General features: G+C 60.3%; 1 protein-coding gene, 1 long non-coding RNA gene and 1 other non-coding gene across 7 annotated transcripts in view; all 3 read left to right on the forward strand.

Annotated features, from left to right (window-relative positions):
- The window catches only part of LOC102902382, a 16,770-nt gene extending 5,563 nt beyond the window's left edge, over positions 1-11,207 (forward strand). For 2 of the 3 annotated variants that reach the window (XR_006590927.1, XR_006590928.1), the window contains exons 3-5: positions 189-2,992; positions 5,406-10,157; positions 10,462-11,207. This is a non-coding gene — a long non-coding RNA (uncharacterized LOC102902382). The remainder of the gene's footprint in view (positions 1-188; positions 2,993-5,405; positions 10,158-10,461) is intronic. The other variant, XR_002150778.3, reaches the window with a different exon arrangement.
- On the forward strand, positions 2-84 carry LOC111558318. Its single transcript, XR_002739039.1, has one exon. It is a non-coding gene; the product is annotated as a small nucleolar RNA SNORD60 (small nucleolar RNA).
- Positions 11,208-15,734: 4,527 nt separating the features above from the next.
- The window catches only part of PKD1 (polycystin 1, transient receptor potential channel interacting), a 44,118-nt gene continuing 41,064 nt past the window's right edge, over positions 15,735-18,788 (forward strand). For 2 of the 3 annotated variants that reach the window (XM_023247051.2, XM_011290710.3), the window contains exon 1: positions 15,736-16,155. In XM_023247051.2, coding sequence (XP_023102819.2) covers positions 15,941-16,155 — 215 coding nt within the window. In that variant the 5' untranslated portion in view covers positions 15,736-15,940. Of the gene's footprint in view, positions 16,156-18,788 lie in introns of all 3 variants that reach the window. The other variant, XM_045047539.1, reaches the window with a different exon arrangement.

Raw genomic sequence — 18,788 nt, forward strand, 5'->3', positions numbered from 1 at the left:
GAGCCTGTGATGAATTGCTTTCGTTTCTGACACCTCGTATGAAAACTGCATGTGCAGTCTGATTATTTTGCAAGTCTGAGGCTTCAGGGTGCGCCCCCTTGACAGGAGGGGCTGGTGTGAAAACATCTCCAAAAAATCGGAGTAGCGGGCTTCTGTCTACATTTCGGCTCTGTGTGTCTGACTTTTAGGGCGGTCGGTGACGTGGTTGGAGACCGTGGACGTAAATGAACGTCAGCCCGGGGCCTGGTGGTAAGGCGGGAGTCCACGTCCGTATCTGCGGCGCTTAACAATAAAGCAGAGGTGGTGAGTTGATGGGAGCGCAAGTGTCTTTATTTTCACACGCGTTTGCTCCCCAGAGGACTCCGCGGGAGGACTGGCTCGTTCCGTGGCAGTCTTGGGAAAGGGTAGAGAAAGATGGATGTTCACACGGTGACCTTTCAACTATTGGGATGCCTTCTCGGTTTTTTTGCCTGTAAGAGCAGAAATCCCGGGGCGGAGCCGGGGTCTTTGTCTTAAGCAGGTGAGGAACTCTTCCTCCTCACCGGCCACAGAGCACTGTTTTCTGTTTCGTTGGGTCTTGCAGAGGGAAGTGGACATCAACCACCCAACCACCTAGGTTCCCCGTGCTCCCTAGACAGCAGCCCTAGTTGAGGGTACTACGCTCTTAGCGTTGTCCTCAACCCCTACTTTGCCGAGGGCGCAAAGAAGGGGATTTCTTGTAACAGAAGAGACCGGCAGTCCAGAAAACACAACTTTATTCACCAGGACTGAAAACAAAGACTCTTAACCTAGAGACCTATGAGCTGGAGCACACTGCCAGCCTCCTGGCTTGACCTCACTCTGCACAGGCCTCAGCTGGGCTGGCAGTTCTAGTTTTCCTGACGGTTTCTGATTTCCCACATGCCGTTCGTGTATTAGAAAGCCGCAAACTTGTCCTCCAGGCAACACGAGAGGAAGACCCTGCTGATGTTTGAACCAGAGTCTCTGAGTGTGTGGGCTGGCAGCTTTGGTCCTTGGGGCACAGATGCATGATTGGATGTGCAGCGAAGCCCTCTGCCCCAGGCACGGACAGGAGTCCGGCCTTTCCCTGCCTGGGCAGCGGGTGCCGCTGAAGACATGGCTTTTGAGGGGTTAGGCACTGTACACGTGGCGCTGGCACCAGGGTCCAGCCTTGAAGCTGGGCGCGTCCAGGAGAGGGCAGCAGAGTGCCGTGGCAGCAAGACCAGGCTCCCCGCATGGGCTTTACATTGTGGGGTGTCTCCTGTACGGGAAGCCGTTGCTTCTCCATCAAGGCCTTGGGGGCAAGGCCCTGAGTCAGGGGCTGCAGACCCACTGGCTCCATGAAGCCTGTTGGAACTGAGGCTCTAGGGAAAGACGAGGCTCTGTCTGGGAGTCCCAGAAACGGCCGCCCTCGAGTTGACTGCCAGGTGACCCTCTGTCCAGCCTTGCAGGGGCCTCCCAGAGGATGTGCAGTGGCAGTGCCCAGTCAGGTTCAGGGTCTGCAGCAGGAGGCCCCTCGGCCCTCCCTCTTGACGTAGTCGTGCAGCCGGAAGCGAGGCTCACTGGGGACCTTCATGGAGCGCTGCTTCAACTCCCTGTGGGGCAGAGGAGACCATGGGACAGCTTCCCCCACCAACAGATTCAGACTCTGGGTCTGGAGGATCTTCCTGATGACTACCAGCACTTACTTTGCTACGGCTGTGAAGGCCAAGTCTACGTTGAGGCCTGTCTTGGCGCTGGTCTCCATGAAGGGCAGCCCGTACTCCTGCAAACAGCTGCTGCCAGCCAGGTGGCAGCCTGGTGGAGATAGCCCAGGCCCTGCAACCCCAGGGACGCTCCCCGGACACCCACCCCACCCCGGCTCACCTTAGCCAATTTCTCCCCATCCTCCCTTTTCACCACACGCTCCTGGGCAGAGTCCACCTGGCATGGGGGGGTGGGTCTTGGTGAGAGCTGGCCCAGGGCTTACCCTACCACCCCTGCCCCCATACAGAGCCACGGTGGAGAGGATGGGCTGGGGTGCCCACCTTGTTCCCCAGCAGCATGAGCACCACGTCATGTTGGGCGTAATCCTGGATCTCCGTCAGCCAGGCCTGTGGGGGAAAAGCTGAGACCAGGCTGGAGGCTGGCACTCTGCTCGCCCCTTGCCCCTCCAGGCCTCACGGCTTGGGGTGCCCGTTGGGCTCTGGCTAATAGGAAGGCCCAGAAATCGAGGTCCCCGGGTCCTGTTGAGGCACCCTCGACAAGCACCTTACCCAAGGTGTTGGACTGACAGAGCTGGAAGGTCCTCGGACTCCCTTCAGCTCACACTCCACCTGAGCCACCAGAGGGGCCGTCTCCCTGCCGTCGGTAGGGTCCTTAGCCCCCTGGGACCCCAATGCCATCACGGCCTGTTTCTGCCACCACCACCAGGAAGGAAACCACTGACCTGGATATTGTCAAAGGAGGCCTTGTTGGTGACATCATAGAGCAGCAGCAGTGCTGGGGGCAGAGGACGAGTGAGGACACCTCCAGGGCCCACCACAGCTTCTTGTCACCCACACCCACACGCATCACAGCCTCCACACTTCCTGCCATGCTCCTGCCCAGGGCACCCTCCTCCGTGCAGAAGCCAGGGAAACCTGACACCCGCGAGAGCACAGCCTCTGACTCCCCGGGACTGGCGTCCCCCACCCACAAGCTCACCATGAGCATCGCGGTAGTAGGCGTGGGTGACGCTCCGGAACCGCTCCTGGCCAGCTGTGTCCCAGATCTGGAGTGACAGGCACAGGGCCGCCAGTTCCTCCTGGGTGTTCACTACCCTCAACCCTCTGCCCCCCCCGCTGCTCCCCACACCACTCACCTGCAGCTTCACCTTCATGCCATCCACATCCAGAACTTTGTTCTGAAATAACAACCAGCCCGGTCCAGCAACCAACAGCTAGAACACTGCTGCCCTCCGGTGGGGAGCTGCCAGCTTCCCCCCTCACCGCGCCTCCTGCACCTCCCCCTGGTGAGCCTCTCTTGGTAGCCCACTCCCACCCTGGAGGCCCAGCACCTGCTCCACCAGCTCCCTGCCCTTGAAGGTGACAGACCACCCACCTGGTCAGTCACTGAGTCCTGTTGCTCCCGCCTCCCCCCACTCCCTTCCCTCTGCCAGCACCCCTCCAGCCCAGCCTGGCTGCCCACTTCCCCCTGTGCCTAGCCATAGCCAGCTTCCTAGTTTAAGAGCCAGCGGCCCCCCGAGGGCGGGTCCCAGCACAGTAACCACAGAGCCTGAAACTGCCTGGTACACAGTGGGTGCTCATTAAATGTTTGCTGGCCGGTAGTGGTTCCTAGCCGGACCTTCCCGGTGCAGGGCTAGTGGCAGGGAAAGACCCAACCCCACGGTTCCCATCTGCTGTGGTGGGGGTGGGGGCCCCTGGCAGCTGGAACACCACCACCCCCCTCTTCCCCAAGCTCCTGCTGTCAGGGTGCTTCTGGGTCTCCAAGGAACCAATGGCACAGCCATCTGCTGGGCTGAGGCCGGGGGGGGGGGGGGGAAGGGGGGGGCTGGGAAGGACACCCTGCCTTCACTGGCACCCTGAACAGGGGTGTGAACCAAACAGCCTCACCTCCCTCGCCACCTGCCCCAGAGCCAAGAGGGAGGTGAGAAGGGGGGAGATGGGTCCAAAACAGGCCAAGGACCATCTGTCCAGGGTCAGAGCTGCCCCCTTTCGGCACCTGAACCCTTACTTCATCTCAGAAGACTTGAGGGGACCTGGACCTTCAAGCAGGGTAACCCATGGCTCCCCAGACTGGGAGGAGCCCCCTTTCCTGTTCCCAGAATGGGCCTCCCTCCCAGCCTCCCACCAACTGGGTCTAATTAAAGGGTGAGAAAAAATGCAAATTTGGGATTTGTCTAGAACACACCAGCACCTTGGCAAGGCAAGAATTTAGACTGGTGACTCGAGGTGGGGGCTGGAATGCTGCCACCCGCCAGGCCTAAGGCCGCAGCCCTCAACGTCGCCTGCTGACTCCACAGGCTGCTAAAGGTGCCGGGTGGGGGGAAATGAGAGGGATTTGAAGTCCAGGGGCACTTCCCTTCCCCCCAGAAAACCCCAGGACACCCCTCCCGCTGGGGGCAACCTGGGAGGGGGCTCTCAAAGAGTGGGGAGCAGCCAGGCGGCAGCACTTCCCGTGAGCCTCCTCACCCAAGGGCAGGGACCCGCCCCTGCTCCCAGAGGGGGTACGTGCTCCACACCACCTGTCTTCCTAGGTCCTTTGGCAGGCTTCCTGGCACCTCTGTACAGAAGGACAGTGATGTTCGCCTTCCAAGTGAACATGGGCCTTGAGTGTCCTCTGTCAGCCAACCCCCCAGGGGGTGGGAAGGCACCACGGCCCACCTACCCTGAGGCACAGAAGGTAGCTCCAGGCACAGGGGTGCTCTCCCTGCTTCAGTCAGATGCAGCCCTCACCTGTCTTCAGGACCCTTAGGGGGTCAGGAGGTGTAGTTTGGTGGGTAAGGCATCCCACCTCAACCACCTGGGCCCTGAGAGCCGGGTGGTCCAGACAGGAGCTCGAGCTCCACCCTATGAGCCTGTTGGTGTCACTGGGGTAACGGAGAAACCAGCTGCCCAGGGAGGTTGTGAGAGCCCAGTGAGCTGGTGTCAGGGGCCCAGGGCATGGCTGGGCCGGCTCAGTGCTTAGGACGTGAGCTTCCACTCTCACCCGGAAGTCGATGCCCACAGTGGAGATGAAGGTCCCTGCCAGGAAAGCCCCGTCCTTGAAGCGCACGAGTAAGCAGGTCTTCCCCACGCCTGAGTCCCCCACCAGCATGACCTGGGGCGAACAGGAGGGTCAGAGGTGTTAGGGACAGAGGGGACCAAGGTGCTGGCCCACCCAGAGGGGTGTCTGGCCTTCCCTGCGCTGGCCTGGCCAGGAGTGGAGGAACCGGTCTCAGGCTCACAGGTTCGGCAGGACTTGGGGGAGACATAGCAGCTATGGTGGCTGCCAACCTAGACCTCCAGGCTCCCACCTCCAGAAGGTTCTGTCCCCTCTTGAACAGCGGCCCAATTCAACCAGTGAGGAGTGGGGGCAGCTGCCTCCATCCAGGGTCCTACCCAACCCACCCCCAGACCCTGGACATCATGCTTGATCTGGAAGGAAAGCATGTGGGGCTTGGTGGGGAGCCGAGTCTGGGGATTGGTAGCTGGAGACCTTCTGAAAGGCCTGCAGGGGTCTCTGTGCCAGGGGCTTCTTCCCATCCCAGTGAGACTCTGGAGGAATTTGCCACATGGGGGTCAGATCTTGGTGTGATGAGGGGCCTGGGTCAGGTCTGTGGAGCAGGAGGGGCAGTCAGGCCTCCCCCCTCCTCCCCTCCCCCAGCCTGCTGCCCAAGGCTCCAAACCCAAAGACAGTCCTGACAACCCCTCCACGATTCACAGGCTCCTGCCGAGGGCTGAAGAAGGCTCTAGTGCTCCCTACCCAACTGGCAAACCTCTTCTTAATCTCCCCCGTCCTCCTAAAAGAGAAGACCCACAGACCCTGGGGGTGCGGAAGGCAGCATATGGGAAATGGTGAGACTGGGCCCCGCGCGGGGGCGGGGGCGGGGGCGGTGTCATTCGGGACCCGGGACGGAGCACCTGCCAGGTCTGGGACCCTTTGTCCAGCCCTGCCAGCTGTGGCGTTAGGGGGCAGACCTTGCCAGCTGTTGGGTATCTGAAATCCGGGTCTGAAGGCTGTGTGTGTATGCCGTGCACCGTGCCAGCTGCTGGATGCCGCTCCGGCGGGCTCCCCGCCGAGGGTCTGCGGGGCCCTGCATCCCCTCCCCGACCTCTCCCGGCTCGGCTCGGGCGGAGCGCCACCTGCTGCGCTCGCCTGGGGCGGGGGCCGGCTCACCTTGAAGGCGACATCGTAGAAGTCGCCGCCGCCAAGCGAGGGCCGGCCGGGCTGCGGGGGTCCGTTGGGCCGCGCCTGGGGGCCGGGGCGTGCAGTCCCTGGGCGCGCCGGCCGGGACCCGTCGGCCGCAGGCAGCGCGGAGGCAGCGGGCCCGCTGGCCCCCTTCCTCTTGGGGGTCTTCTTCCTGGACATGACGGGCGGGCGCTCAGGGAGCTCCCGCTGCAGCCGCCGCGCCCCGGGCCGCTCTGCTGCCCGCGCCCGCCGAGCGCGACACGGACCCGAACCCGTCCCGCGGCGGCGGCGGCGACGGCGGCGGCATCGCGGGCGCCAGGCTCCCCGCAGCCCCGCCCCCGCGCCCCACAGCCCGCAGCCACTCAGGCCCGGCCTCCCCTCGCCGCCGCCAATGGCCGCGCTGGGGCGGGGGCATGCAAATGAGCCGGCCGCCCTGGGGCGGGGTCACGAGGCGCAGGCCCTGCCCTATAGGTGCTCCGGGTGGGCTCGCGTCCGCCCGGTGCGTGCAGCTCCCGCCCTGCCCCAGGCCCTGCGACCTCACTCCGTGGCCACCTCCGTGAGGCGGTGGGTCTGGGTGAGGCGGGATCCTGTCGTTTTCCCGCTTGTACCCCCCCCCCCCTGCTCCTTGCCCAGTGACCCTCACTGGACGGCCTCTGGGCGTGGGACGAGAGGATTGCCCGAGAAGGGGGCGCTGAGGCAGTGGGACTGCATGGGGTGGACACGCTGGGTTTCTGTCCCTTCTCAGCCAGAGATGCCACCTGGTCTGCTGCGCCCTCACTTCTCCCCTTAGGGCAGGCAAACAAACCCGGGATGGGGGGCTCCCAGTGCTCTGGGCTCATCTGACGGCTGGTTACCAGAGGCAGGACACAGCTAGCACTTGAGAGCCGCAGGGCGCCCTCCCCCGCAGCTTCTGCCCGCTGGGCTGAAGCCTCAGGACCCTTGGGTAAAGGGAAATCCACCTTAGGGCAGTAGCAAGCCCTCTGAGGGGCCTTTTCCCTGGGGCTCTGCCCTCAGGGGTCTGGGAGGAGAAGGGGCTAGGAGGTTCCTCCCCCAGAATGTGGCTAGCCTCTTGCCCTTCTGGTGCCAGGTTCTGGCCCCAAGGGGGCCAAGTGCTGACTGTCCAAATCCCATGCTAGGCCCTGGCAGACCAGCCTCCAGAGCCTGACACCTCCTCTCCGCCTGAACTGTCTGTCTCCACCCAAGAGTCTCTGGGTTTTGAGAATGAGGCTGAGACAGTCATGGAATCCCAGGAGCAGTGAGCCAACATGCCCCTCACCTAGGGCTTGGGGGCAGCGGGTGTAGGCACAAAGGCATTTCTTCGGGGATCAGCCTTTGCTCCATACCGCTCTGGGAGCTGGAGGGTTGGCCTGGCTGTCCCCTAAGATGTGACAGCTGACACATGGACCCTAGGTCCTTCAGAGGCCTGAGCCCTCTCAGCTGGCAGGTGCCAAAGCCCAAATAATTATAATAGACAGAAGATGCCTCTAGGGCTCAGAGATTGGGGACAACACAACAGAGTGATTTTCCAAGAGGGGCTGGCAAGGCCCTTCACGGGAGAGGCTGTGGAAATCGCCCTTTCCCGAGTGTCACTGTGTGCCAGGCACAAGTTATCCTCAAACCTATCCTGTGAAGCGAGTAGTGCTATGATCCCCAATGTTCAGATGGGAAAACTGAGGCCCAGAGACGGAAAGGGAGCTGTCCAAAATCACCAGGCTAGAAAGTGACAGAGCCGGGGTTTGTACCTAACTCTTGGCTCCGGAGAACATACACTGCCCCTTGGCAGGGTTGGCCCAGGATTCTCTGGAGACCCATCCCTCAGGGCCCTGGCAGAGCCGGGGGGACAAGCCTGAGGAAGCCCTCTGAGGGCCTACTCTCTTGTCTCACTCCTCTTCTTCCAGGCCAATGCAGATGTGTGGGCAGTGGGGCTTGGGGTGGGAATGTGGAGCTCCCACTGCTGGGGCCCTGGGGATTCCAGGTGACCTACCCTCCATGAGGCCAACTTCAGGGTAGCCGCCCCAGGGTCTCAGCCAGTGCCCACTAAGCCCAGGATCCAGGGCGACCAGAAAGGAGTCTGGGGTGCCCGAGGGGTGGGGGCTGTAGGTAAGGCAGCCTGAGTCGAGGGTGGGGCTAATGCTAATGGGGTAATGGGAAGAGGGAAGGTAGCAGACACTTCGGAGAGACTGGGGGGCCAGGATGGGCGGGAAGCTGAAAGCAGCAGAAAGGAAAGACTTGACCTTGTAACCTTTAGAATCAGAGTATGTGTATGTAAAAACCCAGGTCTCCGGTTTGTTTTGAAGAGAGAGTTCGAGGTCCCTGGACCACAGCATCCCTCCTGCCGCTCCTGCCTTCCAGCAGTCCTCCTAATCTTTGATCATTATGTCCCTTGGTTCCTCTGTTCGCCATCTGTCTCATTCCCCGGAATGAAGTTCTCTGGGTACAGGAAGCAGCTTGTCTTGGTCACTGCCATATTCCCGGCAGCTGGCTCCAGGCCTCAATAAACTATTATTAAATTCGTGAAAGAAATATGAGTTAGAAACGGGCCCCACTTCAGGAGGACACGTCATTGCCAGCAAGGATTTAAGGCAGAAGGTACGTCCGTGTGCAGTGAGGCAGGACTAGCGTTACCGAGTAGTGAGAGCAGGGCCTTGTGGAGGAGGGGCATTTGCTCCAGGCTCAGAAGGTTGAACGGGAGTCCAGCAGGAGAGGACACAGAGAAACTTGCCAGGTAGAGGAGTGAATACGTATAAGCTCAGAGTGCCAGTGGGTGGGCTTTTGGAGAGGAGGCCACAGTGTCGTGTCCTGATGCTTGGAGAAAATCTCATCGGTAACACAGGAGGGGGCTAGATTCGCAAGTGAATGTGAAAGTTCAGCCTAGGGGCTTGGAAATTGTTCGGCGAGAAGTAGGGAGCCATGCACAGTTGCTGAGCAAAGCCAACAGAGGACTTTGCTACAGGGGTACAGGAGGTAAAGTGGAGGGGGTGCAGGGTGCCGCCTGTAGATGGGGAGATGAGTTGGAAAGGGGTGGCAGGAACCCAGGGTGGGGGGAATCAGCCCCTGGGGCAGAGGCAGCACAGCGCTGAGGTACACTAAGGGGCGACTTCTCTGCCACCCCTCCCGATCAGGAGGGAAGGCCTCGGTCTCCTGCCTTTGGGTCTGTGATTGCTCTGACCAGTACTTATGGCTGAAGTGGCCCTGTGTCCGTTTCTGGACCCAGACCTTCCAGACTAGCAGCTCCTACATCCCTTCTCCTGAAACACTCATTCTTGGGCCCCAGCTGACATACCGTGAGAAAGTCCAAGCAGCCTTGTGAAGAATCCCGGGTGGAAAGGAACTCACTTGCCGCCCGTGGAGGACAGGAGTTGTCCTGGCAACGGGCGCTTAGTTCTGGTGGGTTCCATGCGGAGCAGGGATGAGCTAACCCCACTGAGCCCTGCCCAAACTGCATTTGGGGGATTTTTGTTCCACAGAAATAGATAACTAGAACAGGCTGCCAGCCAGGGGAAGGAAGGGGGCCAGTTTGGTGGGAAAGGTCAGCAGGCTGGCCTTGACCGGACTTGGGGAAGCCCAGACTGTTGGGATCTTCAGGCCTGCAAAGAAGACCTCTGGGCCTCCAGGGCAGGTCCCTGAGGCAGGGTGTGGCGCTGAGGTGAGTGCTGAGGCTGAGCTAGAGTGCGGAGTGAAGGAAGGGTGCCTGTGGGCCTAACCCTCCTCGCAGGGGGCTGGTTCTGCTGGCCAGAGAGGGTGGACACATATCTGTGTCTCAGCAAAGGGAGAGAGCAATCCCAGATATGTTCCCGCCTCACTCCTGGATCCTCCCTCCAGCACCCTGTGGCGGCCTGGGTTCCTGATGCCTTCTTGTGCCTGGGCCTCCAGCTCCGGGCATGCTGCCCTCTGACTTGCCCATGACAGACCCTCTGTCATGGAGTGACGTGTGCCATGAGTACCCAGACACAACAACTCTCTGGGACCTACGGCCTGAGGCAATCCCTCTCTGGAGCCCCATTTTCCAAGCCGGCCAGCCTTACCGACACATTCTGCTGACCCACGGGGCCATGGTCCTGGAGCCAGGCAGTCTTCCTCGTCCTTCCAGGCACTGCTTGGAGCCCCCTCCTCCAGGCAGGCAGCCTTCCAGGCTCCTCCCACCCCCACTCCTTGCTCTACAGACACGCTGTGGACACACATTTGCTCCCCAAGGGTCCCTCAGGAGGCTGCATGGCCTCCGCACCAGCCTCTGAGCTTCCTGAGGACGGCACCCGTCCTGTCTCCACCAAGCACTCAATGAACAGGTCTGTGACTGAGCAGGACAGGGCTGGACTGGACCTCAGGGGTCTTGTATTCAGTGGGGGGGGGGGGGGGGAGTCGCAGCACTCCCAAGTCTCATGTCCCCAGAGACCCTCCCCAGAAGTGAGTCCTAGGGAACTGAGCTGCCTGTGATCTCAGGGAGGGGACCCTGGCTGGGGATGGTGCCAGAAGGCAGAGGCCCCGGATCCCTGGCTGGCTGCAGGCCCCGGGGCACGTGGTGTCCTGAACCTGCGCCCCTCTGCCTGGAATGAGGGGGCGAGAGGAGCTGATCTCTGAGGTCCCTTCCAGCTCAAACACCTTATGCTCTATGAAATCCACGTGAGCGTTGCCATGGAGACGGCAGAGAGGAACTGTAGCAGCTCCCCCCAGAAGACAGAAGAGAGAGTCACCCCAGGAAGCGGCTGATGTCAGAGGTGTGCTCGCCCCCTCCCCCCAGTGCCAAGGTGCACAGGGGCCACGCTGAGCCCCTGCTCCCTCCTGCTCCCGCGAGGCTGAGAGGAGACACCCCGCCTGCGGCACTCACCTGGGTTGCACCCAGGCCCTCCCCGACAGGACAGGTGGTAAGGGGTGGGTGTCCGCCCGTTGGGGCAGGGACTATTGTGTGAGGGCTGGAGCAGTGGGCGGTCTCCCTGCAAGCCTGACTGCCCTCTGCCATCCCTTCCCCCCGTGGCTCAGGTACTCAGACCTGAGTGCTCTTGGCGGTCCGTCTCAGGATGCAAAATGGGCCTGAGCCCCGCGGGCTGCTGCTCGGTCCGACTCTGCACTCAGGCCCCGGGCCGGTGAGACCTCTGTCTGGAGGAGCACAGGACAGCCCCCCACTCCAGGCTCTCCGGGCAACCTTTGAGTGCTGTGCTCGGAGGCAGAGGTATAAAGGAATAAAACGGATACCTGTGTAGCCATGACAACGGCAGCAGTCCGAGCACCGGCTGCGCCTGGTGTGGGCCAGTGATGCACTCGCCTTGTCTCTCCTTTTCTCCTTAATTATGAAAGTGATCTGTGACTTCCGCCCACGAGAAATAAAAGTGCTTGGAGCGTCCGGGTGGCTCAGTTGGTTGGCTGTCCCACTTCGGCTCGGGTCATGATCTCGCGGTCCGTGAGTTCGAGCCCCGCGTCGGGCTCTGTGCTGCCAGCTCAGACCCTGGAGCCTGCTTCGTATTCTGTGTCTCCCTCTCTCTCTGCCCCTCCCCCATTCACGCTGTGTCTCTATAAAAAAATTAACATTAAAAAATTAAGGAAAAAAAAAAAAGAAATAAAAGTGCTCGTTCTCCCCAAACCGTTATTAGGTCTGGCAGTGGCGACCCTATCAGTCTCCCACAAAAATGTAGGAGAGGTAACAAAGATCTATAGCAGGGAAACGTGGTACCACCACAAAACAGCTCAAATTTGTTATATTCTGCTTGGGAGGCCACGGTGAATGGAGATCCGAAGCTGACGGGGCTCAGGGAGCTAAAGCAAGTCTGGGTTCTTCTGGGGAGGATCCTTGCCTCTTCAGCTCGCTCTCCTTGGCTCGTGGCCACCTTCTTCCAGCTCCCCTTCCCAGAGCCGCCCGGCCTTCCTACTGCCATCAAATCTCCCATCACAGGGACCGTTGTGATCACATTTAGGCCCCCTCTGGCTAATCCAGGACAACCCTTCATCTTAAGACCCTTAACTCAAGCACAGCTTCAAGGTCTCTTTTGCCAGGTGAGGCCCCGTTCACAGGCTCTGAGCACCAGGACCCGCATCTCTCTGGGATCCACTGCTCAGCTCCCTCAGCACCGTCCACGTTTTGTAGTTTGCGGCTTTGTGTGAAACAAAGGTTCTGTGGTTGACACAGAGCTGAAAATCACCGGACAACGGATTCCTTTTTCTGTACTATCTTAATCCAGTTTGTTTAGGCATACAAATTATGCTATACCAAATACGTTGCATTACACATAAATATGCATTAAATTTATTGGGATGTGCCCACGTCCTCTAAGAGTACACATAAAATCACATCAGATCGCGGGGCGCCTGGGTGGCGCAGTCGGTTAAGCGTCCGACTTCAGCCAGGTCACGATCTCGCGGTCCGTGAGTTCGAGCCCCGCGTCGGGCTCTGGGCTGATGGCTCGGAGCCTGGAGCCTGTTTCCGATTCTGTGTCTCCCTCTCTCTCTGCCCCTCCCCCGTTCATGCTCTGTCTCTCTCTGTCCCAAAAATAAATAAAAAACACTGAAAAAAAAATTAAAAAAAAAATCACATCAGATCGCATATCTGATCTGTCCACATTTGATGGGATCTTCCCATAAACAGATCTGGATTAAGCGTCTTCTCCCCTCCCCTACCCCATGGCTCTGCTACATTTTCGATTTCTTCCTTTATGATTGGTCTATTTGAACTTTTTATTTCTTCTTGAGTCAGTTTTAATCGTTTGTCTTGTTCTAGCATATAATGATCCTATCGAGATTTCAAAAGTTTATGAGCAATTGCACATATATTTCTTTTATAATTTTTACTTCTATTTCTGTGAATAATCCTGTGTTCTTAACCTTAATGCTCTGTATTTTGTTTTTATCTCTCTTGCAGTCACACTTGCCAGCAGACTCTTTTTAAAAATCTCAGTGGCTTTATACATTAAAAATAGCTCTGTTTGTTTTATTGATCCATTCTACTCTTTCTTCTAAGGTAATTTGTACTCTTAGGGCACCTGGCTGGCTCAGCCGGTAGAGCACGCGACTCAGTCTCAGGGCTGTGAGTTCGAGCCCCACCTTGGGTGTCGAGATTATGTAAATAAATAAACCTTGAAAAAGAAAATGTACAATTTCGTAAGTTTTTACATATGTATACACCCATGGAACCATGACTGCAATTAATACAAAGAAGGAATCTGTCGCTTCTACATTTACCTTTCTTTTTTTAAAGCTTTTTTTTTTTTTTCAACGTTTATTTATTTTTGGGACAGAGAGAGACAGAGCATGAACGGGGGAGGGGCAGAGAGAGAGGGAGACACAGAATCGGAAACAGGCTCCAGGCTCCGAGCCATCAGCCCAGAGCCCGACGCGGGGCTCGAACTCACGGACCGCGAGATCGTGACCTGGCTGAAGTCGGACGCTTAACCGACTGCGCCACCCAGGCGCCCCATACCTTTCTTTTTTAATTAAAAAAATCATTTTAAGTTTTATTTATTTATTTTGAGAGAGAGAGCATGAGCAGGGGAGGGGCAGAGAAAGAGGGGGAGAGAGAATCCCAAGCAGGCTCTGTGCTGTCCGCAATAGATATCTGCCCGCAATAGGTAGCTCATAAATACGCGTCCCCCGAGTGCGTGATGCCAATTGGCACATGACATAGGGGCCGAGGAAGCTTCTTGGAGGAGGTACCTCTGCTGATTCTGCGAGCGTAAGTAATCGTGGAGGTGGGATGGAAAAGCACTGCGGGCAAAGGGAACAACGTAGGGAAGGGCTAAGAGGCGGGAGGCTGTAGACAGTGCTGGAAGCCCCAAGGGGGGGGTACATGTGGTTCTGTGCAGTGTGGGTGGGCCAAGGGGGCATGCGTGGCTGCACCACCCCCAGCCCTTGCTCTGTTCCTGCAGCCCGAGCCCCTGCTGGCTTCCTCCCTGTAGCCTTTCCCTCAACTTCCATACACCGTACCTGTTTTCCACTACTTCTCTGGGGCATTCTCGTCAGACTCCCTCCAAACCTTCTTTCCCCTCCTCCTCTAGGGTGGGGCTCCCCACATCTGGGGATTTTCATCTGCCCCAGGTCTGCTCACCCTCCCCTCCCAGTCTCACTCCCCCCCCTTTAAGTTGCACTCTGGGCACCTTCTCCAGTGGCCTAGGGCACCACGTGTCCAGAACCTACTCCTCACCTTTCCCTCCACATCCCTCCTCCCTGAGGTCATGCCCACCCATCCCAGCCCCCAGATAAGGTACCATCTGAGCCTCTTCCTTCCCTCCCCAGGGCTCCTGCGTCACCCCATCAACCCCACCTTGGCTTAGACCCTCATATCAGTGTTTTCCAAACTGGGTTCCCAAGCACTCCCTCTGTGACTCTGTATAAAAGTGTTCGTGAGGCCCAAGAGGCTCGCGGGCTCAACAGTCCCTCCCTATTCCCCCTCCTGTCTAACTTAAGTCCTTCTCCGTACCCTGTAGGGAATTGGTCCAAGAGGCTCCAAATTGGAGAGTTGAGCCCTGAGAACGGGCCACAGCTGCCAGAGCTGGACTATCGGCCGCCTTCCTCCACCCTGGACACCTGGAGATCCTCTGCCTGTTCCTGAGTCATGTGACCTCCAGGACATGGCAGACTACCTGTTCCCTGTTCATCCCTGGCCTCTGCCTCATGGGGTCCCCACCTGTTCACCCTGGGATCTTTCCTGAGAGCTGGCTCTGGGCTGGATGTGATCTTCCCCCAGCCCTGAAACAGCCCTAAATGCTATTTCCATTACACAGATGAGGAGAGTGAGGGGTTTGGATGCCACGTCATGCTGGGGGGGAGGGGAAGCAGAGCTGCAGTGCGCCCCATGGTGACCTTGCTTGGGCTCTTCCAGTGACAGGTAGCAGGACATAGACCCAGACTTGTGGATCTGGTTGAGGTTTCCAGCTATTTTCAGCCGGGGGTTCAGAGGACAGGAAGTCCGGAAGCCTTGGGATGCAGTCTGCCACCTGGTCTCAGGATAGTGGGACAGGGACCTCGCCCATGTGAGGGTCTGGGGACTTCTCCCTGTGACCGCTCTGCTACCTACAGTCAGGCACCCACGATGGCCCGATGGTGGAACAATTTTATTACTTCTTCACTGAAAGTTGAGACAACGTAAAATCCATCCTTTTAAGAGCACAATTCAGTGATTTTTAGTGTGTTTACAAGGCTGTGCAACCATCGCCACTACCTAATTCCAGAGAACGTCCTCCTCATCCCAGGAGGAAACCCCACACCCATGAGCAGTCACTCCCCATTCCAGGCTCCCCAGCCCCGAGAGCCACAAATCCACTTTTCTTTTAGATTTGGTAGGACGCGGGTGCCCCGGCTGCAGAGCGAGGCCTCCTGCCCTCCGCCCGGCGGGCGGCGGCTGGGACGCTGCGCCTCCCCCGCCCAGCTGAGGCCCACCTGGGGCGTCACCTCTGTGACAGCGGGGACTAGCCGCCACACGTCGCCGGCCCTCTGGAGGAGCGCCAAGAGAGGACGCGGTGCGTATTTACTGGGCCCCTACCCCGGGCCAGGAGCTCGGAATACGGCCGAGACGGAAAGGGACAGAGGCGCTGGGAGTGGGCGAGCGCACGCAGCGGGCGCTCAAAGGTCGCGGGCCGCGGGGGTTACCACCGCTGGTGTTCGTACTGCGGCGACGCTCGCCACCGCGAAGGGCTGCGGGGCGCCCCGGAGGCGGGGAACCGAGGCTGGAGGGCACGCGAGGGCAGCCGTGCCGAAGCCCCACCCGCGCCGCTCCCGAGGGAGGAGTGCGCGCGGCCGCGCCACGCCCCGCCTACCCTCCGAGCGCGCGGCCGCCCTGCAGAGCGAAGGGCGGGGCCTGAGGACGCCCCGCCCCCGCCCGCCCCGCGCCGCGCCAGGAGCTGGAGGAGGAGCGGCGGCGGGCCCGCACTGCAGCGCGAGCGCGCGACCGGCCGGCCGTGGACGTAGAGTGCGGCCGGGCCCGAGCGCCGAGCGGGCGTCGCGCAGGCAGACAGGCCGTGGCCGCCGTCGGATCCCGCCCCGCGCCCCGCCATGCAGTCCGCGGGCCCCGCCTGAGCCGCGGCCGCCGGCGCCGGGCGGGCTCGGGGGCTCGGGGCCGGGCCGGGGCCATGCGCGCGCTGCCCTGACGATGCCGCCCGCCGCGCCCGCCCGCCTGGCGCTCGCCCTGGGCCTGGGCCTGTGGCTCGGGGCGCTGGCGGGGGGCCCCGGGCGCGGCTGCGGGCCGTGCGCGCCGCCCTGCCTGTGCGGCCCGGCGCCCGGCGCCGCCTGCCGCGTCAACTGCTCCGGCCGCGGACTGCGGACGCTCGGACCCGCGCTGCGCATCCCCGCCGACGCCACCGCGCTGTGAGTAACCCGCCGCCCTGCGCCGCGGGCCGGGCGGTTGCCATGGCGCCGGGCGGGCGCCGGGACTCGGGGGCGCCCGGGGCGTGGGGCGGCCCCGGCGCGCCTGCACCCTCGGCTCCGGGGAGAGGCCGGGCCGGGCAGGCCGCCGGCCTGGCGGGCCTCGCAGGGCGTGGGCGCGTCCCCGGCCTCTGAAGGGGAAACGCAGTGCGGGCCAGGCCTCTCCCAGGGCGAGGCTCCAAACGCAGTGAGGTCGGCCCGACTAAATAAGGAAAACCCGGGACCGCGGCCGGTCCTCAGCCCCCCTGGCCTGGGCCAGGGCGCAGCAGAAACATCCCGGTTTCTCTGAAAGCAGAAGTATCCCACCTGGTGGGGCTCCGCAATCGCGAGTTAAGGGGGAACCCGCGGCAGCGCGCGGGGGCTGCGTGGGAGGCGTCTGAAGGGAACCCGCAAACTGTTCGACGCTAATTAGAGGCTAATAGAAGGCAGCCTGGGGGGAACGCTCTGCACCTGGGACCTCTGCAGCAGGAAACCGGGAGGGAGAGAGCTCTGTCTGGGATGGCGGGCCAGGCTTCCTGGAGGAGGTGTCTGGACAGGGATTTGAAGGATGTGTAAGAATTGGCCTGATGCTGAAGGAGGAGTCTGGAGGCTGCGGGAGGCGGGGAGGAGGGAGCGGTGTGTGCAAGGCTTGGAGGCTGCATTTGGCCATGTGTGGGTGTAGGGTACACCCCACTGTGGCAACTGCAGGGGCATTTTGAGAGAGTGGGGCAGGACGAGAGGTGGGCTGCGCTCTTAATGGGCCTTATGCCCTTCGCGTCTAGGGCTCCGATGTTATCCTGGGGACAATGGGTAGGTGGAGTTGCCAGGACTGGTTTAAAATGCTGAAGAGCTATTGTCAGGTTTCCACTTGGACTCGGATGGTGTGATTTGCCCAAGAACAAGTAGCGGCCAGCACATGGCAGGGCCCAGTTTGCCTGAGGTGCTCCGGACCCGGAGTTGGAATGGGGAGGGTGCAGGGGACCAGGATTTGCAGACCGTTGTTCCCTGGCTAGGGGACAGGTTCGGGGCCTGCTGATCCGCATTCCTGTGGCCCTGTGTGGATTTCTTGGGCACTTTCAGGCACCTGAGCTGGGAGTCCCGTCTGTCTTTGGCCACATGCTGGAATCCTCTGGGGAGCATTTAGTGTCCTCAGACCATCCCACCCCGGGGATGGGTCCTGGAATTTGGTTCTGTAACATTCCCTGGGCGCCTCCAGTGTGTGGGCCCCTTTAATTAGGGGACCCGTGGCCAGTGTTGAGATGAGTTTGGATGTTGGTGGGTAGGTGGGTGAAGTAGGGTACTTCTCCTGGGTGGTCTGGATGTCCTTGGGGCTTTGTCGGGTGGAATTGGGGGTTCTCCAGGGTCAGGTGGGAGCCTGTCGCTCAGCCACCTGATCACTTAAGCCTAAGTTGCCATCCCAGCTGTCTCTGAGGTGGGAGATGGGCGTGTCGCCTGCACCAGCCCCTGTATAATCGCTTCCGATGCACCCCACCTGCTTCTGGATGCTGTGAGTGAAGTTACCCATCTCTGGTTGGCTGGGAGCTGCTGAGGTCAGGCCTGGCTCCTTCTGGCTCTTCTCTGGTTCCCCTGCTTCCCCAGCACCTGGTGCTGAGCTGGCCTCCAGGAGCTGTGCAGGAAATCAACTGTAGAGGTGGGTCACTGGGGGGCCTGCAGCGGGGCGCAGGCTCTGGAGCCTCTTGAGCACAGTGATGGAGCCCAGGACTGTTGCTTCGTGTGTGTCCCCTTAGGCTCTGGTCTTGGGAACTGGCGGGCTGGCCCAGCCTGACAGGACAGGATTCCCAGGTTGCTGGACCCGCTGAGCTTGCGATGGGACCCTGAGAAGTAGGTAGATGGGGATCAGAGGATACCCCACACTGTCCTTTACACCCCGAAGCTGCCTCTGGGAGATTTCTGGAGGCTGGGGGCCAGGAACTGAGGGAGATCGGGCTCCCCACTGGTTCCCCAGACCACCATCTGGGCTCTGTCGGCTGCCCCAGCAGCCTGTCAACCCTGCAAGCCCTGTGCTCAGGGAGAGGGAGATGGAGTCTTCTCCTCTCCAAGGGAGAGGGACCAAGCTCAGAGAGGGCAGGGAGCCTGCTGGGTAAGGGTGTGCGTTGCCCAGGGGCCCCAGCAGCCCTGCTTTCTGGGTGCCGCCAGCGGTTCAGGCCTGGTACCTGTGTCATCAGTCCCGTGGCCACCCCTCCATGAGACTCCTCGTATAGCTTGAGGTGCCCCAGGGCCAGACGGGTATAGGGACCAAGGCTGGCCCACAGGGGACTCGGGGCCTCAGCATGCAGGATGGCCTGGGCTTCTGAAACTGAGCCTTTCCTGGGTGAGATGGTGCTGCTGGTTAGGTGGCCTGAGAGAGATGACGTCACTAGCAAAGGGCTGCTGTTTTTAAAGCTTCATCGTGTACCATTGGAACATGCACAGAAGTAGGCAAAGTTTTGTGCTGAACCTCATGGACCTGTTGCCCTCTGCCCTGCCCTCCACACTCCCACCTCCGTTTTTGAACCAAATTCCAGCTCTCTCGTTCTTTGATGTATAAGCATTTTGGAGTGGATGGCCACACCGTGGTCTCCCCTAAGACAGTGGGT

Source organism: Felis catus, chromosome E3, assembly GCF_018350175.1.
Source record: "Felis catus isolate Fca126 chromosome E3, F.catus_Fca126_mat1.0, whole genome shotgun sequence".
NCBI classification, from domain to species: domain Eukaryota; kingdom Metazoa; phylum Chordata; class Mammalia; order Carnivora; family Felidae; genus Felis; species Felis catus.